The 26868-nt window shown below is 36.8% G+C and overlaps 3 protein-coding genes and 1 long non-coding RNA gene across 5 annotated transcripts; all 4 read right to left on the bottom strand.

Annotated features, from left to right (window-relative positions):
• Positions 1-1250: 1250 nt before the first annotated feature.
• On the bottom strand, positions 1251-1994 carry LOC110931195. Its single transcript, XM_022174600.1, has one exon. The coding sequence runs from the start codon at positions 1992-1994 to the stop codon at positions 1251-1253; it is 744 nt and encodes a 247-aa protein (XP_022030292.1).
• A 1427-nt stretch (positions 1995-3421) lies between these two features.
• On the bottom strand, positions 3422-4981 carry LOC110931194 (ATP-dependent DNA helicase PIF1-like). The gene has a single exon (XM_022174599.1). The coding sequence runs from the start codon at positions 4979-4981 to the stop codon at positions 3422-3424; it is 1560 nt and encodes a 519-aa protein (XP_022030291.1).
• Positions 4982-6459: 1478 nt separating this feature from the next.
• Positions 6460-8436, bottom strand: LOC110931193. The gene is made up of 4 exons (XM_022174598.1): positions 8181-8436; positions 7641-8079; positions 6603-7543; positions 6460-6482 (listed from the first exon to the last, which is right to left on the bottom strand). The coding sequence occupies exons 1-4, from the start codon at positions 8434-8436 to the stop codon at positions 6460-6462; spliced, it is 1659 nt and encodes a 552-aa protein (XP_022030290.1).
• Positions 8437-11203: 2767 nt separating this feature from the next.
• On the bottom strand, positions 11204-12247 carry LOC110927527. Of its 2 annotated transcripts, XR_002585695.1 has the most exons (4): positions 12131-12247; positions 11860-12042; positions 11681-11749; positions 11204-11601 (listed from the first exon to the last, which is right to left on the bottom strand). It is a non-coding gene; the product is annotated as an uncharacterized LOC110927527 (long non-coding RNA). The 2 variants fall into 2 exon arrangements; XR_004888220.1 differs by having other exon boundaries at positions 11860-12247.
• Between the last annotated feature and the right edge of the window lie 14621 nt (positions 12248-26868).

Below are 26868 nucleotides of genomic sequence, written 5' to 3'. Positions count from 1 at the left end.
TGTTTTACCGAACACACTCTAAAGAAGGAAAGGATTCTCAACGATGGAGCCCAGCTAGTAAGCAAGTCGAATGGGATATTCTATTATCTGGACCGAATTTGGATCCCCAAGCGGACCGATTTGCGACAGATTTTGATGGACGAAGCCCACAAATCCCGATATTCTATTCATCTCGGTGCCGATAAAATGTACCGGGACCTTCGCTACAAGTACTGGTGGCCGGGCATGAAGAAAGATATCGCTCTCTATGTTTCGAAGTGCCTGACTTGCTCGAAAGTCAAGGCCGAGCATCAAATACCCTCTGGCTTACTCGTCCAACCCAAGATCCCTATGTGGAAATGGGAGAGTATAGCTATAGACTTCATAATGAAACTTCCGCGCACGCCATTAAGTCACGACAGACCGCTTGACAACCTAGGCTTAAACCTTTCATAAAAGAAAAAAAGAGTAAAATGTCAAAATCGTCTATGAGATTTGAGCAGATTTTTCTCTCGAATGCTTCTTCTTCTTCTTTTTTTTTTTTTTTTTTTTTTTTGCAACTAGACCTTTCATGTTTACGTTTTGTTGCCAATTCTATCTAATTCGGTAGGTTTACGTTTTGTTGCCAGTTCTATTCAATTTGCTAACTCTGTTTATATTTTATGTTAAGAAGTGCCTTTTTTTCCTTTTAACACTTTGTTTTTCTTTTTAATTTTTTTAAATAATCTTTTTACTTTTACATTTTATTTTGAATTTCAATATGGTAAACCTGTTACTTTTTGGTTTCGATATGATCTCTAATATTTTAGATTTAACACGATATAAACTTTAACAACTTTAAGCAGGAAATAGTACATGTGCCATATCGATACACAAGTAAAATACAATGCTATTATATTACATATGCCCTCAAATATTCACGTAATAATACGAACGTCAATGTGGGGCTACCTCACTTGGTAAAGGAGTATGTTATGATTTAGTTGGTGTAATTTAGGAGGAGTTTGTAAGTGTTGCCATTCAAAAAGAAAATAATACAAACATGTCAAGTGGCGAAAACAAAAAAAGACAATTTAAATGTCAAATTCGGGTAAAGGCGTGTTATGTACTAAACATGTTAACCATACATTAGATGTGAACGTTTATATACAAATAGGTCATGTCGTATTATAATTTATATATATATAACATCAATGTTTAAAAAGAAAAAGTTAAACATGTTCCATTATAACAATAGGAGTGAATGTACAAACTTGAGGTTTACCTATCATCTAATAAGACTGTTTATTAGAAGCAGAAAGTAAGTTTTTTAACATAATCAAATGCTCATCATTTGATATATGGAGTGATATACGAAGGTTTGTTACCATAGTTTCTTTCTCCCAGTTTAAGGGTCCTGATGCATGTAATGACACCATGGTGTAACGGTAGGCATGCAACTCCAGTCTATGAATTTCATCTGCCACTGCCTTGTTATCACCTGATTCATCAGTTCCTTGGCTTTGACTTTCTTCATGATATCCACACTGACAAACAGACTCTGCATCACTTTCATGATCTTCAATATCTTCAACACAAAAGCCAGAACCATGATACGGTTTATAGCTATTAATGCTACAACTACCACTTGAGGATTCAACATCATCCACCTTTTCAGGTGATGTTCCCTGCACCAAGGCATGTCTGCCCTCTTTTCCACACATTGTTAACTTCCGTGCACGTTTTTTCTTCATTTCATCCTGAGAATCACAGCCGGGTGAAGCGCGTTTTTGGGTTTTAGAGAAAACAATACGCGACGCCATTAACCAATGGTTGTCTTGAGTACCATACTTCAAAAGCTCGGAGCCGTTTGCCTCTTTATGATCACTAGGAACCTTGCCAGTCACAACCCATTGACCATTTTGATACGATTGCCTCACACGGAGTTCTGATTTAGTTGCTTCAAACTCTTGTAATGATCCAACTAATCTGACTATAAACTGGTCCAAACCGATATCTTTCAAAACGATTGCCATCTTCCATGAAAGATTGTGAAACACTTCCGCCACATCACCAGGAACCCAACATTCTGAACTTTCAAACAAAGGAGGACACGCCTTATAGATTTTATAGATATGTGTTCCACGTCATCCTTGTTAGTAAAACCAGGATACACATCGTAACGGTGTAGTTGTGTCCTTTGCTAGAAACTATTCGAGCACAACGCCAAGATTTGTCGCAAAATACCTCCACTGTACTTCCTCTCTTATACTTCATGATATGGTATTTGTCTTCTTTCCGAAATTAAAGTAGTTATAACCTGTTCATAAATCATGTTATTGTATGATTAGTCAAAATTTACTGGAATTAAATCCCTAATTTACCAAACAAATGTATCTTAATTTTAGCTAGATCATAACACACAAACAAAAACGATTAAGCAAATTCTTACAACACAAATTACGAGTATTAATTCCAAGGTCTTAACAACAATCAATCGACATTGTATATATTTAAGAGATGCTCCCACGGATAACTAATAGACCATTTAAACACTTTAAAAAACGGCCATTAAACATCATCAGAACACAGGCGATGTATATATAGGCAAAAGAAACTAATCAAAATCAATAAAATCAATGCAAGTATCAGATTTTTGTATGATTAATCAAAACTTACTGTATTAAACTAAAGTAAAGTATCATAACTTTACCTATAAATCGGTGCATGCAAGCAGAATATTATATATCTAATCCTACGCTAATGATCAAGCAAATCACTGAATTTTATAACGAAACAAGATGCAACTATCGATCAACCGCCATAATACATAATCAAGAGATTCTAATACAGATAAGTAGATAACTAATATATACGGCCGCTAAATATCAGCCTCCAAGAAATCTCAAATGTAACTAATCAGAATCAATTAAATCTACATCCGCATCGATAATCTGATTAACTCAACACAAAACAAAAGCATCACCAATAATCGATCAATCAAACAACATTATAGATGTCAAGAGATACTAATCCATAACTAACAACACATTCAAAATTCAACATAAACATCACCAGTAAACATATGCCTTGCAGCCTTGGCATCAGTACAGCTTATATATCAATACCATCAAAATCTGGATATAAAATAATAAGAATCGATGAAACGTAGAGCAAAATGCTGAAGAATGAGAGTAATACCTGTCGATATTGCTAAGAGTAGCGTTGTTGTTCTTGTGTGATTTGTTGTTGGAGAAAACAGGAATTGTGGATGAAGTTCGTGTATGTAGTAGTAGTACTTATATATAGGACTAGGTTATCTACCCGTGTGATACACGGGTTGAACAATTAAGTTGGATAAAACATAAAAATATGAAAACATAACAAAGAAGGAAACAACATTTTCATTCAACAATCAAAAACCAAAAAAATATAAATTACAAATAAAAGAAATAAAAACTAATCACAAGTCTCTGAAAATTTCCTTGTAAACAACATTTGTCGTTTGATTTGTAACATTCCCTTCTTTGTCTAAAATTAGTAGTTTTGCTCCGGCTCTACTCTTTACTCTCGAAAGTGCAACATACAATTGTCCATGGGTGAATACAGGTTGCTTTAAGTACAAACCAACTCGAGATAGTGATTGTCCTTGGCTTTTGTTTATAATCATTGCAAAGCATACACATAGTGGAAATTGCCTTCTCTGAAACTTGAAGGGAATTTTTTTGTCTGAAGGTATCATATTAATTCTAGGAATGTATGTTCGAGTACCGATAGTACCTCCAGATATTATTTCAGCTTCTATTACGCGTTTACCAAGTGTTAGGATCTGTAATCTGGTACCGTTGCACAAACCATTTTGTTGATCAATATTTCTTAGAAGCATAACAGGAACACCAACCTTTAACACCAACCTATGATTTGGCAATCCAGATATTTTAAGTCCATTAAGAACATCGGGAGAATATATACGTTCTTGTGCTGGATCATTAAACTGTTCTGATGGACAAATACTATCCGAGCTAAGGTACTCCTGTTCTTCTCCAGGAAAAAGTGATAGAAGACGATCGTTAATCTCTTGAACAACTTCATTTTTAGGTGCTAATATTGCACGGAAGAATTCTGGATTTTTGAAATTTTGGAGAATTGACGGGTAAACAAAGTCAATTAAATTTTGAACAGGATCAGATGAGTGATTTATTAGAAGATCATCAGGAATGTCTATAGTTGTTTCGCCATCATTGTTACCTCCGACCTTTCCCTCGCCAATGTCCAGCAGCCATTTTGCAAAATTTATTGTTTCTTGCATATCAGATGTATTTGCTCCAATCGTTAGCCTCATGTTCTTGGTTAACCTTAAGACTTTACATTTACTCCACAAATAGGAAGAACTTAAAGAGGCATTCACAATTTGTTGCATGCTGCCATTCGGAACAACAGGAAGGATTTGTCTAAAATCACCACCAAATACAATAACTTTACCTCCAAACGGTGTTTCAGAATTTTTTGAAGTATCACAATTGAAAATGTCTTTTAGTGTTCTATCAAGAGCTTCAAAGGCATGTTTATGTACCATCGGTGCTTCATCCCATATAATCAATTTTGTTTCCTTTAGTAAATGAGCAACAGGACTGTTTGGTTTGATGTGGCAGATTGAATCTTCGTTAAGATTGATAGGAATATGAAATCTAGAATGCGCTGTTCGGCCTCCTGACAATAGCAAAGATGCAATACCACTCGATGCAACATTTAATACAATCTCACCTTTAGATCGTAATGCAACTGATAATGTCTTCCATAAAAATGTTTTACCCGTTCCACCGTATCCATAGACAAAGAAAACACCTCCTTTGTTACCATTGACAGTTTTGATAATTTCATCAAAAACACATCTTTGTTCATTTGTCAATGAATTAAAGAGAGGCTGAAATTCATTACCTAGATTGGTCCTGTCATAAGATAGCTCCTCATTGATCAAACGATTATTTGCTGAAGCTATGGAGTCGTCACTCGGATAAGGCATACATGTAAATCTCTTTAGGGTAGAGTTATTGCGTAGTAAGTATTTCTCAATCTCACCCAAGGTCAAATTTTTTATTTTTTATTTGGTCCTCAGTAAGTGATAAACCTGTAAAATGTACAAAATAAAATATTAAAGATCTTTCATATAGAAAAACATTAATTAGGCAAAAAGAATAATTTAAGTTTAAAAATAGTGATAAAAAAGTTGAGAAAGAAAAAAATAATTACTTTTTTAATTTTAAATTTAAATACTTTATCATTGAAAATCAAAATTGTTTACCTGGCATATGTTCCTTTTTTTGGCGTGCGTGAAGAATTCCATCAGATAAAAATTCCCATGTTTTTTCCCAAACGAAATCTGGTCTAGATAGAGTATTAGACAACAACATCGTTCCAAATAAAGCACGAAGATAATAACCACAACCTGTAATACTTGCTTCTTTAATTGCCTCGATATATTCCATATCATCGTCTAGAAGCCCAAGCGCATAGCATGCATCTCTAAAAGTAGGAAGTGTTTGCCCATTTACCGTTCTAATATCTTCAAAACATTTTGGTCCTTTCACTTTGTTGAGAAGAATCCTCAGAAAATAAGCCTCACCAAGAGCTGGGGAAACTGAATGAATTCGACCAATTGAACGACCTATTTTTCGTGGTTCCCAACAACGATCCTTTAGTTTCCAAACATATTTAGTAGGGAATTCAACATAACTAAGTGTTCGTGCTTTTTCATCATTTTGATTACGGCTCATCCAGGCTAAAAACTTAGACCAAGAAACAGATTGATTGTTTGTTGAGAACATCATCAATATCATCATCTGCGCCATATACGACATTATGTTGACCTGGTAAATGAAAAGGAAGTCTAATAACCGCAGGATACCTATAATGAACCTCATATGCAAAAATTATCCATGACGCTTCACATGCGGAAATGTATCTGCAATCATAATACTCCTTTATTTCGTCCCTTGCTAAATCTTGTTCATCTTGTTTTCCAGCTTCTTCAAAAGCCACCGATGCTCTATCAGGACCTTTGTTAATATACTTGAATAAATATTTAATTGATCCAGCCTGGTTGCACCATTCTACATTGATATGTGCTTGATATCTCTTCAACAGTGTTTTATTATACGGCACAACACTTCTATTATCTAACTTAACACCCGACTTTTCAACATAGTTACCCGAATCTGCTCTTTTGTATACAGGGAAGCCATTTGAATCAATACAGGTGTGAGGTGCAAATTTCTTGGGAAAGTTTTTAGAACACTTCCCATCTACCATACATGGACAATTCGGTTTAGCACTGCCACATGGACCATGAATCATGTATTCACTCACAAGAGAATATAGTTCTGGATCTTCTTTCTTATCAGGGATTTCAGCAGAAATAAACGGTTCGATATGGTCAACAGTGGGGAGCTTATGATTAACATCCATGAATAAACAAATATGGGCATGGGGTAAACCACGTTTCTAAAACTCTACTGTGTAAACAACTACATTAAAAAATTAGGATACATAAGAATATTTGAAAGAAATTTTATAATATAAATATAATTTTATAATAAATGTAGTTAAATATTAAAAATATAAATTATATTTAGAAAGTAGCGTACCTGCTTGTACAGTTCCTAATAATGCCTTCTCCTTTAAATCTGTGATGATTGAATCAAGTTTGATTTTGAATATGCGGCATAATATATCAGGCCTATCTTCCGGATTTATGGTCGTATCCTTAAGAAACCTTTTTACCTCTGGCCATTTAGGATTACATGTAATAGTTATGAAAAAATCTGGGTAGCCATACCACTTACACAGGGACATGGCATCTAGATAGTTTTGCATCATGTATCGCGCTCCACCGGTAAAAGAAGATGGTAGTATTACTTGTTGTCCAACTTTTGATATATCTTGTTTACCCTCCTTTTGTAAGTTTTGAAGAGTATCATATGACTCACATCTAAGATCCTTCTGTTGGTAACGTATGAAGTTTAGACTTTCAGTTTCAATCATAGTGTAAGCATCTACCAAAAATTGTTGGAAAAGTCTACGTGAATTAAGAATCAATGAGAAATTATTATCCCTATCCTGAACTCGGTATGCAAACCATTCTCGCATGGTACAATTTGGACGTTTGCTAGTGCTTGAAGTGCTAAGTTCTCTATGAGGAATATCAACACGATAACAATCATCACCATACGGAAATAAAAGTGGATATTGAAGAGCTAGATATGAAGGATGTAGCTCACTTATACGTTGTAGATCACCGGTTTGAGTTTCAACAATAATATCTCGCTTTTCTAACGAATCAGTAATGTCTCCAACAATCAAAGCAGCAACTTCAGAAGCCGTTGGTAAATTGTATATTCTTCCATCTTTCTCTCTTTTACCAATTAGTCGTAGCTTAAGATTAACATGAGGATTTACCTTCAAACAATCTCGTACACTCCTATAAGTTTTCACCAACTGATTATTTGTATCTAGCATAATCTTTAAATACTGTATAATCTCAGTATCTAATGTCTCTGATGTTGATGTTGAACGGTTTCTTGATTGACTAATAAAAAAATGTATAAAGTCAACATATAAGTAAATTTTAATGAAACGATAGAATATTAATAATATAGACATAAGTAAATTTTATAGATGCATACCTGAATAATGTCTGTCTATTTGAAACTTCATTATCAGTATGATATATGTACAACTGAGCAAATTTTGGTTTTTCTCCATTTTCGGGAAGAAGACTTCCCATAGAATGATAATTTTGACCGCCAAGTCTGAATATGTATGGAGCATTACCTTTATTAATAGATGAATCAATCTTCCTACCCATTGAAGTAAAAGTGAACATAGAATTAAAACGACGGATGTTTTTCAGGAAATGCTTGCTTTTTTCATCCATACAACGAAAAAGACATTGATAGCTGGATTGACTGTCTTTGAAATCAGGAAGCTCAACCTTGCCATATCCACAACATTGCAAATAACAAAGTTTGTCAAGTTCTATTTTTCCTTTACCGGCTTCATCTTTCCACAATCTCGCTTTACATATTCCACATATAACATTCTGCTCACCATGATCCAAGTAATCTGTTCAATTAGGTTGTGGAAAGAATATATAAGTATAATATTAATAAAATTAAATGATTAATGGAAATAAATGTATTTAAAATATGATGCATGCTAAGTACCTTTAGAGATTCCTTTAAATGGGTCTTTCTCAATAAAGTGCACATCAGATTCTACCTCTGATGTCAAGTCAACCATTGGCACAGGATTTATATTGCGTGCAGTATTTATCAACTTTCGCTTTCCGCTTGACAACTTTGTTAAAGAAGATCGATGATTTCCAGAAGATATATTTGAGGATGTGATGATACTTGAAGAAATAGAATATCCTCCTTGAGTAGTTGTAGGAGTAGAATTATTGTCAGTGCAAACTACCATACCTGACAAACCAATATAAACCTTTATACATTTCATTGAAATAAATTTTTATTTTTTTATAACAATTGTATATAATTTAAAAGTTCATACCAGTGTTGATCTCATTCAATGAAGTTGTATGGTTTATACTTGAATAAATACTCCGAAAACTCCATTTGATGATTTGTAAGAGATCTATCTGGTGTTATATTTTGCTGAGATTTAAGAATTGATGGCATATTATTTGCTGATGATAAATTGTTGTTTGACTTTGAAGTTTTATTCAGTGTATTAGATTTTCTACTATCCAAATGTAGCTTTCTTAATTTTCGCCTATCTGCAGAATCTTTAGCGAAAACGTCAGGAGTAATAACTGTAATATAAACATACCAAATGTAAGAGTATAATGAATATCATAATTCAATATTATTTGTCATACCATTTGTAATATTAGAGAATGGGGTTCTGTACAGTTCACCTACAAAAAACGAAACGTTTATTATTAGTAAATAATTCGGATTACATGCAGTAACCTTCTTTAAAACTAAGTTAAGAAATTTAATTAAAAAACTTACCATTAGAATTACCATGGGTGTTAGGAGATTTTGATGAAGATGAAGAATCACCATTTGGTCTTTTAGACATGTCCTTTTACATAGAAAATTAAAGACAATATTTAAAAAAATAATGATTTTGTCAACACAAAGTAAAAGAATTATAATTATAAGTTAACAGGGTTTGCAAATTAGTTTAGACAAAATACTTCAACATCCCTAAAATGGCTTAGGTTTAGTCTAAACGAGTTCGGGTTAGTTTCAAGTTGAACCCGCGTACCCGTTTAGGTTAACGGGTCGGGTTCGTGTCAACCTGGTCGGGTTGACATGTTTAATACATTTATACTATATTACATTTTTTTACAATATATTTTATGTAATAAATTAAATGGGATGTTTCTTTAACAGTTTTTGGATTAACATACTCTTCAACGTGGGCTGGGGTTTGTTTATTTGATGTTTATATAGTTCCAATAAAGATAATACAGATGGAAAAAAGTATAGTGGTCAACGATTGATAGGGCAGGATCAATCCTTGGAAGTTGCACGTCTTCCCTTACATGTATAGAGACGTATTGGCATATTGGTTCCACAAGTTGTTTATGCAACTGAAATAGGTATGTTATGTTTTTTTTACCATGCTTGATATTCTCTACCACTTAAAGGAAGCGAGAAAAAAGAAATAAACATTCAGTATTAATGAAGACCCTATGAACGTCATGCCGTTTCTGACAATCGTTTTGTATTAGACTATGGGGTATGGTGGGGCTTGGGTTGGGGCGTGGCCCAAGGGGCGGGAGTTTGAAGCCGGCCGTGGGGCGGGCTAGCGATCGTATGTGGCGGGCTCCTATTCGCTTTTTTTTAAATAAACTGCCAAGCCACGCCCCAACCCAAGCCCGCCCATACCCCACGGACACGTCACTCACCGGTGGGGGGGCTCGATCTCCACGTCTCAACTCATGCCCTCAACCCAAGCCCCACCATACCCCACGGTCTTACGTATGTAATTGTTTTACAACAGAAAATCGAGTAAATGAACACCATGGATCTTTTAAATCGGAAGCTACTAATATTAGAATCGTGACGGGGATGTACTCACTAATAGAGGTTATTAAAGCACCAAAACTAATTCGGTCTTATTAGGAAAATATAAAGTTCACAATTTTGTATTGAGGCATTCTAATTTGTATGCATCCCACTTAAACAATAAGTTTCGGGGTTAAGTTATGAGTGATGCCCATTATTGATAATAGAATGAATCAAGTCATGCACTTCTTGAATGGGATTTGGAGTGTTGATAAAATGCTAATCTGCAATGCTTAATGATATATAAAGAAAGGCTAGTTCTAGTAGGTATCAAGTTCTGTGATCAAATCAAAATCAAATGAAACGAAAAACAAAACAAATAGAAGATCAAATCAAAACAGAGGTTACTTACCTGGACATTAAAAGAAGAAAATAATCTCTCACAAATGTTGAATGGGGGTTGATGAAGAAGAACAATAACCTGCAAAAAAAAATAGTTCAAGCTATGATAGAAGTACCCAAGGTTGTTTTATGATTATGATTTGAATTTTAGTTTAAAAATTTTGAGAGGGAAGTAGGTTTGTTAACTATGAGATAAATATGGAAAGGGGTTATTGTTTAAATTTTTTTTTTTTTTTTTAATATGTGTTTGCATATAGGTTTCAAATATTAAGCCACCTATTATGTAGAATTATTTATAATCCCAATACATCTTGCTAATTCTGTATAATTGTTGTATGCTTAAATCACACACGAAATCTTAAAATAATATTACGAAAAACATCATTATTTTAAGTAAAATGTTGAATTATAAAATAGACTCTTTTGTTATTTCATTCAGAGTCTTATTGGGCTTTTAATGAATAACTAAAAATCCAATAGCCTGTCTAATATGCTTCAATTCATCCCAAGTAGTTCCAGCACATACTGAAAATCAAATACATTTTAATAAATAGAAATCCATTTATATTATTCACTCATACATTTTAATAAATAGAAATCCATTCATATTATTCACTCATTGTTTTCTTAATTACAGTTGTTGATTAAAAAAGTTATAATATGTTAAAGTTTTGTTACTGGCAATATCATATTTCATTACCTTTCTTCCATTCTTAAAGTAATTATTTACACCGGAACTTTCATTTTGCATCGGCCTACTCCCAATTAACGAAATCTCACATTAAATAAAATAAAGAAAACTCATATTAAAACATAACTAAACACATTAAATAAACCATTGACCAATTAAAAACATCGCACAATCAACAAATCGTCTAAAAAGAAATGGAGAAAAACAAAAGTCACCAACAATGCAACAAATAGAAAATATTCAAAGTACGAAACAAAACAAAAAATTGGTCATGGACTACGAAGCTTGAAATTATTTTTCACGTTTTGGAACCAACAACTTAAACTTCCCAGCTGCATTGGCATCATTATTATCGTCAACGGCACGTGCTTTAGTAGATGAAAAACCTGAAACATCTTCAGGATCATAAATCTCTTCAAGATTACGTTTAAGCTCAAAAGAAGATGGCTTTGCAACAACTTCGTGCGCATTTGACACTGGAGTGGTGTTATCCCCAGTACAAGACACCATATCCTAAAAAAAGATACGAAATTTAGTAAAACTTGTACTATTGTAATAAAAAATGATATAAAATTTTCTAATTAAATACTACCTTCACACCAATAGTGTTGTTTGATTGTACTTCCGACATGGAACCACCAATTGAATCGGTCTCATCATGCTGCATTAGTATAAAGAAATGACAAAATAATTGGATTTCATAGAAATATACAAAATGAAATAACTTCATGAAAAAGTCAAAATAGGCATATCACAAAGACAAACAGTTACTTGATCAATATTCTTTCTCTTCTTCTCAAGTTTGGAAAGAATGTCAGAATCATTGGTTAGTTTGTCAATGCCATAATACTCTTTCTTCTCATTAATATTATATTAAGAGATTTTGATGTGAAAGGCAAACGTTTTTCCAATCAAATCATTAAACTCAGCCGGGTACTCTTCAAACTCAGATGACTGTTATACAAATGTCAAAATTTTTGTATGGAAGTTACACAATATTAAATGAAAAACATTTTAAAAAAATTGGTTTAAAGAATGAAACCTGTTCTTGTCTTTCAACCAGATCCTTTGCATGTTTTCTTATAATTTTTGAAGCGTCTTGATCAAAAAGTGTAAGCGAAACGGTACCGGTGGAGTCTTGGACCCTTATCGGTATTTTGAATCTACAAACAAATTTAATAAATAATGTAATAAGTTGTATTTATCTCTTAATTAATTGCCCCTTAAGTTAAGTTTTAAACTAGGGTTTCTGATAATATAAAATCCAACCTCTCTATTATATAAGCCTGCGTAGTAGCACCAATATAGGAATTGTTATAATTTATTTATCTTTTAATTAATTGTCCCCCAAGTTTTAAACTAGATTTGCCATAATATATAGGAATTGCTATAATTTATTTATCTTTTACACTTGTATAGTATTGTATACTAGGTTATAACCCCGTGTTTTGTACGGTTGAGTAAAATAATCAAATAGTTAGTAATGAATATTTAAATTATAAAACGATAATTTTAGACGTTTTTCAAATGCCCAAATAAATTTTGTATCGTATATGATCAATATGTATGATGCTTACCAAGTTTATAAATATGAAAGCTTTAATTCATTGACTAAAGAAACTGCATCATCAACTTTCTCATAAGTTTCAGCAGTCACAACAACCATTGTTTGTATGTTTTTATTAAAATTGAACGAGTTATATATACACACAATGTTAGAATCTCGTGCATTTTGCTACACAAATTAAGTAAATGTAATGTTCAGTACTTAATAACAAAAAACTGTTACGTTTTTTAAAATCCCGTGTATTGTTTGAGTTGAATACACATGTTTGTTACACCAACATGAGTATTAAATAATATTACAAATATAATTTGATACTTTATTTATATAATTGCTACCAATTTTAGTATCTTAAGTTATATTACTAACAAAATTATAAGTATGCGTACATGTTATATGGTTCTTTTTCTTTTTTTACTATTTTAATAATATGTATAAAGAAAATATTTACATTTCATAAATTAGAAACAATTTTCTGCATAAGGAGTTGTAATTCATGTTTTGGGTGGTTTTCAAAAAAAAAAAAAAGTTGATTTTTTAACTTTAACCCAAAAGCTTTTTATGTTTTGCAATTTTAACCCATATAAATTTTTTTTAACTTTTAACTCAAAAGTTTATTATTTTCAATTTAACCTCACAATATTATTTTACCTTCAACTTTGGTCCCTATACTTTTCATCTTTCGCAATTTTTGTTTTACGTTTCTTTCTAAATTTTGCGAGTTAAGATGGCGCGACGTGCGTGTGTCGTTTAACGTTTTTTTGTTTCGTTCAAAATTATGCAAGTTAACACGACGCAACATGCATGTGTGGTTCAATATTTTACATTTATTTTTTTTCGTTTGACAAGTTCGTCGCAACGCGCGGGTCCTGGATCGACTCAGTGTTGGTAGTCACAGACGTTGGTGTGACATTAGTGTTATTTGGCATAGTTCTACGCCCCCGCTGCAACGCGCGGGGAGGTTAAATCTAGTTATTATTAAATATAAAGAAAATATTATTATTAAATATTATTTTATAGCATATACGATAAAAAAGGGTGTTGCTAAATACACTCCCATTTTTTTAAATTTTACTGATTGCACCCCTGATAGAAGGGTAAATAACCGTGTTTTAACATGTGTAAATATAAGGTTTTAAGTGTTTATCATCATAAAACATGGTTACTTTGAGTGTGTTTCTATTTGTAGGTACCCAAAGCTTAACGGATGGATATTGAAGCTAAGCGGGAGGTTTTCGGGAAGATTTATGAAGGTTAGAAGCTTACACACAAGTTGGGAGTTGAAAAATGCAAAAAATGGTGTAGAAACCAGTTTGGCGCAACCTAGTGTCAGTTTGGGCGCAATACAGATGCTAGTCAGTCAGGGGCGCAACCTTGTGCCAGGGGGGGCGCAACCTTGCGCTGACAGCAGATAGTCACGCGAAAATTAAGGATTTCACTTTATTTTAAGATATCTTCAACCCCAAAACGAGATATTCACTAACCCTAGCCGTTTTCCACTTCCCAAGGACGAATTTTGGAGTTCCCAACCTCAATTTTCATTAATCTTTCATGCAATCAAACATCCAAGAAAACCAAGAAGTTCAAATCATGATTATGAGTGGCTAGATTCTTTTGTGACCACCTCCGGGTGGATGGTTCTTGTATGTGAAACTCAAACCTTGTTTATTTAGTTCTTTGGATTGTTTTTCATAACTTGAAGAATACTTGTGGTTTAGTTTTGTTTAAAAGAATTGTGAGTGTTGCAATTATTCATCTTTTACCATTCGCATTCGGTTTTCTTGCATCGTGAGTAGTTTGGTTATTGGGTGGGTTCTTGGCACTTATGATTTGGTAATTAAATTGCATAGGTTATTATTAAAAACTTGTCTTTGATTATCAATCAAACTAAACCGTTAACAAGACCTTTTGGTATCTATCTAATTAAACAGGTTTGGGTGAATCATTGAACCGGAAATCCGGAGGGGGTTGCTTTTCTTTAAAATTGATAACTTTCTTAATTATTCTCAATCAAAAATCTCAAAACGCAATCAAAGCAATAGTTTTTCTTAGTTTTAGTTAATCTAGGTTTCTACAATCAACACTAACCACATATTCCCTGTGGAGACGACCCTACTTACCCTTGCTAGTAAAGGTACTTAGGACCAAATTTTAAACTTGTTTTTGACCGACCTTTCGACATCAATCAAAATGGCGCCGCTGCCGGGGAATCGGTGCGCTTAGTGTTAGTTAGTTGTTTTTATTAAAAAATTCAAAAAACCTAAAAATTAGAAAAAACCAGAAAAACCAAAAATATTTCTTTTTGTTTGTCTTTTATTTGTTTTGTTCCGTATTACGCTTGGTTTCTTGTTTGTCTGTGTGCAGGTGATTCTCGTGTTGCATGCATACCAGGTTTTCCAAGAAATCATCACCGCTTTTGTTTGATTCAGAGATAGAAAAGACTGCTCGACAGAATCGCGTTCTTCTACGTTCAGCAGTAAAAGCTAAAGCTCAGTCATCAACAGTTGCTCAAGACCTTGAACAAGCAGCTAACGAGATGGCTAATCAAGAACCACAGAACCAAGCACAAAATGAACCAATTCCACCCATTCCAGATCCACCAATCCCTCAAAACCAAAACCAGAATGAAAATCAAAACCAGCCAAATAACCAAAACCAGAATCAACCACCACCACAACCATTTCCACAATTCAACCCAGGCCCACAAAACCAACCTGCAAATCTTAATCTCCGACATGGGGACATCATTCGTCTTAACCAACCACAACATCAACACGGGTATGATGAGGGTTTCCAACACAGAGAAGGCAGCGTGCATACATGGGAATCCGGTTGGGAAGATGATGATTATCAAAATCAGTATGACGGGAGATACGCAGATTACAGATACGATGAGGGGTACAATGTGAATCAAGGCTACCCAGTACAACAGTTCAATCAAAGACATCACATCCCGCAACCGATTCCACAAAATCAAGTTCATAATGGAGTCCCGCAGTTTAATGCGGGAAGAGCTAATAATCGGTTTAGGGGCGATCAGATACAGTTTGTGGATGGTGTCCCACAAGTCATTCAAGGGGCACCAATTCAAGGCGTTGAAGGTCACTGTCGACCAGTTGTAGTGCCAAACTCATCGGCTATAGTCACACCAGTTGGAAACAATAACAGACCTTTTGAGGTGAGGCCTCAATACTTAGGCCATTTGCCAGAATTTTATGGAAAGAGGACCGAAGAACCATACGTGCACATTGCAAGTTTTGATTCAATTTGCCAAATAATTGGGGTTTCGGGGTTTACAAAGGATGAAGTAAAGTTAATGTTGTTTCAATTTACCCTGAAAGACAAAGCACGCCACTGGTTCGCCACATTACCTCCAGGTAGTATATCCACTTGGCAAGAGATGCAGCTGGTGTTTTTGGAGGAATACTACACCATGAATAGAACTAGTGAAGCTCGAGATGCAATCAGAGCATTCCAGCAACATTCAGGGGGACCGTTCCATGAAGCGTTCACAAGGTTTAAGGAGTTGCTTAGGAAATGCCCACATCATGAAATTCAGACATGGGAATTAATTAAGGTGTTTTATGATGGGCTACTTCCTGATGATGTAAGAGATCTTATAGCCATCAGCAATGGTACGTTTCTCACAAATACAGAAGCTGCAGATTGGGCATATTTGGAGAGACAAAGTGCCACTTCAAAGAGACAGACACAATCAAGCAGGAGGGCAAGATCAAGTTCAGCAAAGTCAGTCGATTATGAAGCTGAGGAACGGGTCGAGAAGTTGAGGCACCAAAATTTATTGCTTGAGCGGCAGGTAGCTCAAATGAATCTCGGAAAAGGTGGTGAAGTTAAAACCGCCAATACGTTTTCGGTGTGCACTGAATGTGGAGAGTTAGGGCATCAAGTCGGAGAGTGTGCTGTGTTGGGTGGTCAGACTGATGAAGTGAATCAATTGTACGGTGATCGAAAGCAATATGATATGAAATCGAATACATATCATCCAGGTTTGCAAAACCACCCCAATTTTAGTTATGGTAATTCTGCTAATCAGTTGAACCCCAGTTTCCAGGTACCTAACCAAGGAGGTCAACAGTATCAGAATCGGCAAGGAAATTACCAACAAGGAGGTTACCAGAATCGAGGCCAATATAATCAAGGGCCTCAAGCCAACAACCAACAGCAAAATCAAAGCAATTATCAAGGGAGTTGGAGGAATCAAGGCAACCAGCAAGGTAATTCTTCAGGTGGTGGAGGCGACTCGAGTGATTCGAAGCTAGATGCAATCATGTCATTTATGAAGGATATTCAGAAGGATAATGAGGTTAGAGACAAAACTTCAGAAGCAATGCAGAAACAGTTGGGGCAGCTAGCAGAAGATCTAGCTCAGCTGAGAAGTGATCCAGGTAAGTTGCCAAGCACTACCACAGTTAATCCAGCACATCAGTCATCTAACTTAAAGAATGGAAGAAATGTGCACATCAATACGGTAAGTGTTCGTCCAACTTTTGACACTGGTAGCGTTGAGGTAGCTCCACCATCACAAGTAGTTGAGGAGGTGGTGGAGTATGTTAATACTGAATCGGGTTCTCAACATGATCGGGACCCACCAAGGGATGAAAGGTGGGAAAGCTTTAAACAAGCTAAAATTAATCTACCCTTACTTGATGCGACTAAAGAGAGTCCCGATCATGTGGAGTGTTTGAAAGAGTTGAGTACCCAAAAACGACTTCACAAGTTTCCTAAAAAACTTGATTTGACTACAAACGTGAATGCCGTTTATTGGGTACCCTTCCCCCCAAACTCCAAGATCCAGGAGCACCCATTATTTCCGTACAAGTGGGTGAATTTAAAATAAAAAGGGCACTGTTGGATCTTGGAGCGTGTGTCAGTATTCTACCAGGGAGTCTGTATGACCAATATGATTTTGGTCTGCTACAAAAAGTCAACACCACCGTGGTGTTGGCTGATCAGACTCCCATGTGTCCGAGGGGGATTGTAAGGGACGTAATTGTGAAAATAGAAGAGTGTTACTACCCAGTTGACTTCTTAGTTCTTGATTGTGCCACAAGTTCAAAGAACACACACCCTCCAGTCATTCTGGGTAGACCGTTCTTAGCGACTGCTCATGCAATTATAAACTGTGTTGATAGAACGGTAAGTATGAAGTTTGGTGATCGCGAATTACAGTTAAATGTGTTTTCAAATGCTACTGATCCTTTTATTTCAGGTGAACGCTCAAAAGTTGAAAATGGTGATGAGAATGTCTCTCCTGCAAAGGAGATTCAAACAAAATATGAGTGCTTTTTGGTTGACAGGTTGGAAGTGGCAGGGAGCAAAGCAATAAGGAAAAAGGAAAGTATGGCGCATGAGGAGTTTAAAACAGACAAAGGGAAGCCACGAGGGAAGAAGAAGAAAAAGAAACCGCCTGAAGTTGATAATGCAAAAAGGAGGTTAAAGTTATCCGGTCCAATGTGGAAGACAGTGGACGACTTACTAGAGCATTGGCGGGGTACCTACGTAGAGGCCATGGGACGCAAGCATCCCACTCAACCACCATGAGGGTATATCAGGTACGGTCTGGCTGAAGACCTATAAACTTAGCGCTCTCGGGAGGCAGCCCGAGGTTGTAGAGTAGTGTATATTTGTTTTGTTTTTGCATGAGTACTGTTGCAGGTTATCAGGTTACTAATCTCTACGGATGCAATGGTCCAAGTGTGGGGATGTTTGGGGAAGTCCCAATACGTTCTAGTTGCAGTGGTGGACAATGCACGGATTAGAGTTCAGTCAGAACCGTCCATACTCAATCTCCATTTGGACGAGGATGATTTGCACACTAATTATAGAGATTGACCTAAGTACTTTTTGGACACGGCCGCGAATGAAATGCTATACGGTCGTGGTGGAACATGACGCATGACACTTCTACGCTTTAAACCAGGGAAGTTTGTTCCACTTCTATTATTGCATTTTTATCCGTGTTATTGGTGGTGTGAACAAGTTATGTGTTAGGGAATGTGTTTTTGCTAATTGTGTTAGGCACGGTCGCTCATGAGGGTTGTTAGTTGGTATTCCCGGGTTCCGTTTTTAAAACACTATACATTGGGGACAATGTCGCCCAAGTGTGGGGATATGGCAACCCGGGAAGGCAAAGGCTTGGGACATAGTTTAAAAGAGGTTGAAAGTGATTGAAAACGATGAAAACTGAAAAAATTAAAAATTTTGAAAATTTTAAAGAATTTCATCGCCTTAGGTGTAGGTCCCTTTCAGGAGGATGACGAACCTAAACCTTGTTATACAAACCTACTAGCGAGTGCGGAATCCAAGCTAGCAAGCAAACCGGGATGAAGCAAGTATAAACACAACACACAAGGTTCACCGATTAACACCAATGTATTAATACGTATGAAGGTTCCAGTTACAAGCACAATGTTTACAAATCTAACTTGCAAACTCTCACTATGTGTGTGTGTGTTTCGGACAGAATGCTCTCAGCTCTATCTTTCTGTCTGTCTCTCTAAGTGTCTCTCTCTTACTGAAACACAACACACTGCATGGGTATTTATACCCAGCCCATGATGTCTGGTCCGAAGGATCCGATAGATGGTCCGAAGGATCATCTATCGATGACAAAGCATTCGAAGGATCAGCAGGGACCTCGAAAGATCACCTTTCGAGATCTATCATTCGAAACATATCTTTCGATGAGATCGAAGGATCCACATTATCCTTCGATCTCTTATCCTTCGACACAGAACATCTTTCAACATTTTACAAACTGTTGTCCAAGTCAAACCGGAGGATGGTTGACTTGGTCAACTTACAACACTAATCAGGACATCGTTTACATCGTGACCGAATACAGACAAAGTACAGACACAAGTGCACCAACAAACTCCCCCTTGGCTGTAGCTTTGTCTTTATCTTCTATAGTTGTAGACTCGTCTCGAACTTCGATGGTCTTTGGTCTTCGAGTTCTCAAAACTCTGATGTCCTTTCAAGTCTTCAAAGTCGGAGGATCTTCAAAGTCTTCACGTATTGAAAGTAGAGAGTGTATCGACAAACTACCCGTATCATGTAGGAAGTGTGTTGACAAACTCCCCCTTGGCATAAGCTCCCCCTTGAGTTATGCTCGTGAATGACTTGATCTTTATGAAGTGAGATCCTTGTGGTGTTGATGATGGTCAGCGGCAACTCGATCATCTCCTTCGATTGAGCGCCTTCTCGTCGTGTCTTCATTCCAAAGCTTTGTCATCGACCATGTTCTCCTAGCCTTTAGAATCTGCACATGCAAGAAATCTAAACGCGTAATGAGAACAACTGCTTGGAATAGTTAGCATAAACAAATGACACACAAATGACCATGTCACAATCAAACACCGTCCGACAGTTTGAAAGTTTAATAAATTTGTCAATTTTAGACTTAACTTTCAAAACTTGCAAATTTCGACCGTTTATGAAGATTTAGTCAATTCGGTTTTCGATCAGGTTTCAGGTAACGAAGACTCGAGCTCCAACATCGTACGATCGAAAATAAAGTAGAAATAAAATCTTTTTGGCTTTTATAACGTTTATATTAAAACACGCCTAAAATCTTTTTGGTATTTTTGAAATTAAAAGACAACAATTTAAAATCCTTTGAGTGTTATCAAACGACATCACCGCTAATGTCGTGCTGATATGCACCAAACGACGAAACTGTTTAAAAGAAGACAATAAAAGTTAAGCAGTAAATAAATATATACAGACATTCTTTTTGCGAGTTTCGAGGGAAAGAGAATCATATCAGTGTACGGTCATGCCAAAACACTCTGTTGTTCAGTTAGTTAACATTAAGATAAGCATCCTATAACAATTATCGGTATTGTTGTCCACTTAAGCTCAACTTATCAGATGTAATCATGGCGAGGGGATACGTTAAGGTATGATTTATACTTACCGACCGGTGTTCATCCACATCACGACACATTCCCGTATCAAGGTATGCACGAGAGTTCATCTTACCGGTGAGTATACCGATTATCATCTGTTTGACCGTATAAATTGTGAGATACTCACTTATTTTGATTTGAAAACAAGTCCTATGTGATATAATCACTTATTGATGAGGAACTTGATTTTCATATGCATGAGGGCACAGGTGCAAGTCCGTGAACAGGTCAGTACTTCCGTACAGCAGAGAGACGAACTTGACACCCGGATAAATGTGATATTTTATCACTTATTTGATTTGGACATGTGATTGTTTATCACTTATTGAGGTCGAATGCAGTATGTATTATGTACACGTATGTATAGTATCATGGAAGATCTAGACTTGCGTCCCCGTTATTTTTCGGTAAAAGATACAACCATGATACCCAGATGATAAGCAGCATAAAGACCGAATATCTCAGAACCTCGGCAATCTATCAAACGAAATTTCGGTACTAAGACCATATGCCAATGAATGGTTCCCACCTGATCTTCAGTCGATTAAGATTTATATCACCCTGCACACTTTAAAATGATTGTGAGCCTACCGATACATCTTATATAGAGCTGCTTATCGTTTTACATTTAAGGTTTAAAGAGGTTTGGATAGACCACTGATGTACTATCATTTTCTCTTTTGCTCGCCAGGAAACTCATTTTTGTTTTTCTATTGTTTTTGTGTTTTTGAAATTTTTCGATGTTTTTGGATTTTCAGATTTTGGATTTACTCCCCCTAAAATCAATAAACTAAGATAAATTTAAAACACACAAAGATATTTACAAAAACGATTTTCCGATGTTGGTTTTACTCTTGCTTGACCTTAATGCCGTTTACCAATAATAAGAAGTCAAATCTAGATTTGTCAAAAGCTTTGGTAAATAAGTCGGCACGTTGGTCATCGGTGTGGACCTTAACAACATCGATTAGCCTTTTCTCAAAGCAATCACGTATGAAGTGATATTTGATTTCGATGTGTTTGGTCTTTGAATGCTGCACAGGATTTTTAGTGATATCTAAAGCAGCAGAATTATCAACGTAAATAGGAGTAGTTAGGAATTCAAAACCGTAGTCCCGCAATTGTTGTTGGATCCAAAGAACTTGGGAGCAACAACTTGAGGCAGCAATGTATTCAGCTTCGCATGTTGATGTAGCGACGCATGTCTGCTTCTTGCACTGCCATGTGACTAGGCGATTTCCCAAAAACTGACATCCAGCCGTTGTGGATTTGCCGTCGATTTTGCATCCGCCAAAATCAGAATCACTGAATGCGACCAATTCAAAGTTATTATCCCTAGGGTACCACAGACCGGTGTCAGGGTACGCCTTCAAATAACGAAAAATCCTTTTGACAGCTGCAAGATGTGAGGCCTTCGGGTTAACTTGATATCTGGCAAGCAGGCACGTTGGGTACATTATATCTGGCCTTGATGCTGTGAGGTACATAAGGGATCCGATCATCGCGCGATAGTATGAAGGGCTAACAGGTTCACCCTTCAAGTCAGGAGTAATTCCGTGATTAGTTGGCAATGGGGTACCAATGGGCGTTGCATCGGACATCTGAAACCGGCTCAAGATGTCGCCAACATATTTAGTCTGATGGATGAATATCCCAGACTCCGTTTGTTGCACTTGTAGGCCCAAGAAGAAATTCATTTCCCCCATAGCACTCATCTCGAATTTATCCTGCATAATGCGCTCGAAATTCCTACACAAAACATCATTAGTAGAACCAAAAATAATGTCATCAACATATACCTATACCAGAAGAAGATCTCCATCTTGTTCTTTGATGAAGAGAGTACAATCGATAAGACCTCTTCGAAAACCGTTCTCCAGCAGATATGTAGATAAGGTTGCATACCAAGCTCGTGGCGCTTGATGAAGACCATAGAGAGCTTTGTTGAGCAACCACACCCGATCGGGATGGACAGGATCTTCAAAACCTGGAGGTTGTTCGACATAGACCTCTTCTTCAACCACACCATGTAGAAATGCACTTTTGACGTCCATCTGGTAAACCTTGAATCCTTTGAATGAGGCATAAGCCAGAAAGATCCGAATAGCTTCCAGACGTGCAACTGGTGCATAGACTTCGTTGTAGTCGATCCCTTCTATCTGACGAAAACCTTGAACGACTAAACGAGCTTTGTTCCGAATAACCACTCCATGGTCGTCTTTCTTGCATTTGAAGACCCATCGAGTGCCAATCTTCTTGTAGTTCTCAGGCTTTTCAACAAGCTTCCAAACACCAAGCTTGTGAAATTGCTGTAATTCTTCCTGCATGGCTTCAACCCAAGCACTGTCTTTCAATGCTTCTTTCCACGACTTTGGTTCTTCTTGTGACACGTAACACGCGAAGGACCAGTCATTCTGTTGACCAGATTCTCTTATAGCTGAATACAAACCAGCATTTCGGTTGTTTCTCTGCTGATTACGCGTCTGCACACCGCGATGGACATCTCCTATTATGTTCTGCTGGGGGTGGGTATCATGAATCCTCATTTCAGGATTATCTGGCACACGAGCATTGATACCCAAATTATTCAGATTAAGATCAACAACCAGCTCCACACCAGGAATGTGGGTAGAGGTGGATGCATTCCCTTCAGCAGTGTCTACATTCTGCGTATGAGGTGTATCTACAGAAGCACCTTGAACAGGAGCAGCTGGAGCCGAAGACCCTTCAGCTGCATCATGATATTCATCATCTTCAGAAGAATCATTATAATCAGCAGCATCTTCATAAACCTCATTTTGAACCATATTGTTGACTGACGAAGAAGCTTGAGGGTCAACAACAATAGGTCTAACCAATGGCGAGATGGCAGCGTTGTCACTTTCCAACAACATCCTAGCCGCTGCTGATTCTTCGTCAAAGGTTGGCAGATTGAAGGAGTCAAATAGCCCATCATAATCGAACATCCACGGATCACCCGGAGCCCTAACAGGACTCGTGTACCTTTGAACCCTAACTTCACTCCAAAGCTCAATCTTTTTGGTAGCTAGATTCCAAACACGAAAATTCGGAGTAGCATATCCAAGGAAGAAACCCTCGATAGCTCTTGCACCAAACTTTCCATCCGGCTCAATCATAGAACAAGGAGCACCAAACGGTTCAAGGTAAGAAAGATCCGGTTTCCTTTTCTGAAGGAGTTCGAAACAAGTTTTGCCATGTCTCTTTACTGTAAGAACTCTGTTTAACGTGTAGCATGCAGCCGATACAGCCTCCCCCCAGAATTGAATAGGGAGTTCCGACTCTACTAACATTGTTCTTGCAGTTTCGATAATCGTTCGATTCTTCCTCTCCGCGACACCATTTTGTTGTGGAGTATATCGAGAACTGTACTCATGAAGAATGCCTTTAGAAGTACAAAACTCATCCATAACTTGATTCTTGAATTCGGTTCCATTGTCGCTTCGGATCCTCTTTACTTTCAACGAATAGAGATTCTCCAACATTGTAAGAAGATCCTTGAGGATGCCAGGAGTTTGACTCTTGTGTGCCATAAAGGATACCCAAGAAAATCTAGAGTAGTCATCAGTAACTACTAAACAATAGGCATCACCGAACGTTGTCTTGTGCTTCATAGGTCCAAAAAGGTCCATATGAAGTCGTTCGAGAGGCATGCTGACAGTGTTGATTTTCTTCAAGGGGTGAGACTTCTTAGTTTGCTTCCCTTTTTGGCACGAGACACAGATATCTTGCAAATGAAAACTTCTCACAGGCACACCATTCACAAGATTATTTTTCACCAAATGGTTCATCTTTCTCAAGTGAATGTGCCCCATTCTTCTGTGCCAAGATATAGACTCCTTTTCCGTGGCTTTTGAGACAAAGCAAGTGACTTGTGCAGATGTTGTAATCGCCTGGCTCATGTCGAGAATATAAAGATCATTAACTCTCGGAGCCGATAAGAGAATCCATTCTTGCGGAATTTTGAATCCAGGTTTCAGCACATAGCAGCCGGCATCATCAAAATGCACGGTGAATTTCTTATCACAGATTTGTGACACACTGAGAAGATTATGATCAATTTGCTTAACATAATTGATCTTATCGAAGCACACCATGCCATTTGAAATACTTCCTTCTCCAGTGATAAATCCGCCTTTGTCACCCGCAAAAGCAACATACCCTCCTCTAATGTTTCTCACGTCGTATAGGAGTCGTAAGTCGCCAGTCATGTGCCTGGATGCCCCACTATCAACAATCCAATGACTATTAATAGTTCCTCCTAGAACATCCTGCACATGTCATTTAAAACATCAGTTGAGAATGGGGACCCAAGCCTTAGTGGTCTTGGGTCGTCCCTGAGCATCACGAAACGTGATATCAATCTCTTGATGATTTTTAAGAATAATTGCTCCCCCTGAATTGTCACCCGACTTAGGTAACCAAGTTCGTTTTTGTCTACCAGTTTTTGAAGATTCTGGTTTTACAGGTTGTGACACACTTGGTTCCTTTTGAACTGTTTTAACTTCAGATTTTAAAGCTTTTTCAACAGTTTTTATGTTCATACGTCGTTGTTTAGTTTCTTGTTCTTTTACAGTTCGCTTATCATGTTTAGGTGAAACTGACCGACGTTGAGGGTGAACTGTTTCAGGTGGAGCTTTCTCAACAAATTTCTTCTTTGGAGCATTTGGGCAGTTTCTGATGATGTGCCCAATTTCTCCACATTTGAAACAAGTTCTCCTTTCAACAGACTTAGGAGAACTTGATCGACAAGCAGATATTGAACCTGTAGAACCTGAGGTACTTGCTCTTTCATCACACCCGTTTGTGTGTTGGGTGTAATTGTTATCACTGTTACGTTTCAAAATCTTGACTTGTTGTACAAAATCAGTGTTTGATTTGTTTTCAAAAGTCTCAATTTTATCTGTACCTTTTGATGCTACAAATTTAACATCTTTTGCCTTCTTCTTGTAACGAGCTCCTTTTGATTCAACCTTAGCCTTTGGCTTTGGAACTCGTTGTTGTTGTTTACCCTTAGAAGCAGTAGGTTGTTGAGTGGTTGGAGATTTTTGATTACCAAACTGTTTTCTAATCTCAGCCTTAGGAATTGGATCACATTGTGTTACAACAATTCCCGGAAGTGTTTTTCCCAAAAACTTGTTTGTGTTGTCTTCAAAGACTTTATCAATCAAAGATTGATTTACATTTTTAATTGGAAAAACTTGATCTGAGTAGATTTTATTATCTCCAACCAATGTATACAGCACGTTACTGCTTCTAACAGTAGTCACACCTGTCTTATCAGATTTGACAGGATCAATCACTTGCTTCTTAACAGATGGAACCTCAGGAGTATCAGGATCACAAAGGATGTGATTCTCTCGTGGAATATCTACTCCTTTCATCTTGCTAAGTGATTTGTTCTGTTCACCTACATCCACTTCTGATTCATCATCCGATGTCTCATAGTCCTCGATAATTGGAGGACTTTGCTTCACGGATGATGAAGTTTCCGGTTGCTCAGAAGATGTATTTGGAGAATTGTCCGGTTTGAACCCTAGGCCAGCAGCAAATTCCTCAACATCAAGAGGCACACTGGGTTCATACCGAGGCATTTCTTCCTCATCAGGCATCTTGATATAATTGTTCATCAAGGGGGGCGGACATTTCTTATACCCTATGCCTTTCTGATTTCCTTTCGGTTGTTGAACCTCGATGATGTGATCAAGCACAAATTGGGAGTTAGAATAACTATCCAATTTCTGTTTGATCGCATCATGCTCGCATTGGGCAATGGCTAATTGCTTTTTAGTTTCTTCCACAATGTTAATATATTCATTTATACTTACTTGCTTGTGGTAAACTACTTTGTTAACCTCGGACACATTTTTCTTTAATGTTTCTATTACAGATTTAAATTCTTTTTCATTCTGGGTTAAAGCCATGTTTGCCTCTTTGCATTTTGACAGTTCAATAACCAAATTCTGGTTATGACTATGAAGCTTTTCTGATTCAAGCTTCATCTCAGCACATGATTTACAAATACTAGGAGCAGGAGGTTCAGAATTTACCTGACTAGAAGTGGCTGAACCGTTTGCCATAAAGGCAGTTTGAAAAGAAAAAGCTCCATCTTCAGAAAATAGCTTCTCCATTTCCTTTGATGCAGTGGCAGCCTACCTAATCAGAATTGATTTCTGACATTTAAGCTCATCAGCTTCATTCAGAAGATCCTGAATATCTTCACCTTCTTCTTCCTTCACATCAGGCTCTGAGTGATTATCCCCAGAA

This window comes from Helianthus annuus, chromosome 3 (genome assembly GCF_002127325.2).
Source record: "Helianthus annuus cultivar XRQ/B chromosome 3, HanXRQr2.0-SUNRISE, whole genome shotgun sequence".
Lineage (NCBI taxonomy): Eukaryota > Viridiplantae > Streptophyta > Magnoliopsida > Asterales > Asteraceae > Helianthus > Helianthus annuus.
Note: the sequence above shows the minus strand (reverse complement) of the source record. Positions and strands in the feature narration are given on the sequence as shown.

Bases quoted from the DNA above. Each gene is read 5' to 3' on its own strand.
- LOC110931193 (XM_022174598.1), bottom strand. From the start codon at position 8,436: ATGGTAGTTTGCACTGACAATAATTCTACTCCTACAACTACTCAAGGA. The intron at 8,080-8,180 runs GTACTTAGCATG...CTAATTGAACAG, and splicing joins ATTTAAAGGAATCTCTAAAG to ATTACTTGGATCATGGTGAG. The intron at 7,544-7,640 runs GTATGCATCTAT...TTTTTTTATTAG, and splicing joins AATAGACAGACATTATTCAG to TCAATCAAGAAACCGTTCAA.
- LOC110931194 (XM_022174599.1), bottom strand. From the start codon at position 4,981: ATGCCTTATCCGAGTGACGACTCCATAGCTTCAGCAAATAATCGTTTG.
- LOC110931195 (XM_022174600.1), bottom strand. From the start codon at position 1,994: ATGGCAATCGTTTTGAAAGATATCGGTTTGGACCAGTTTATAGTCAGA.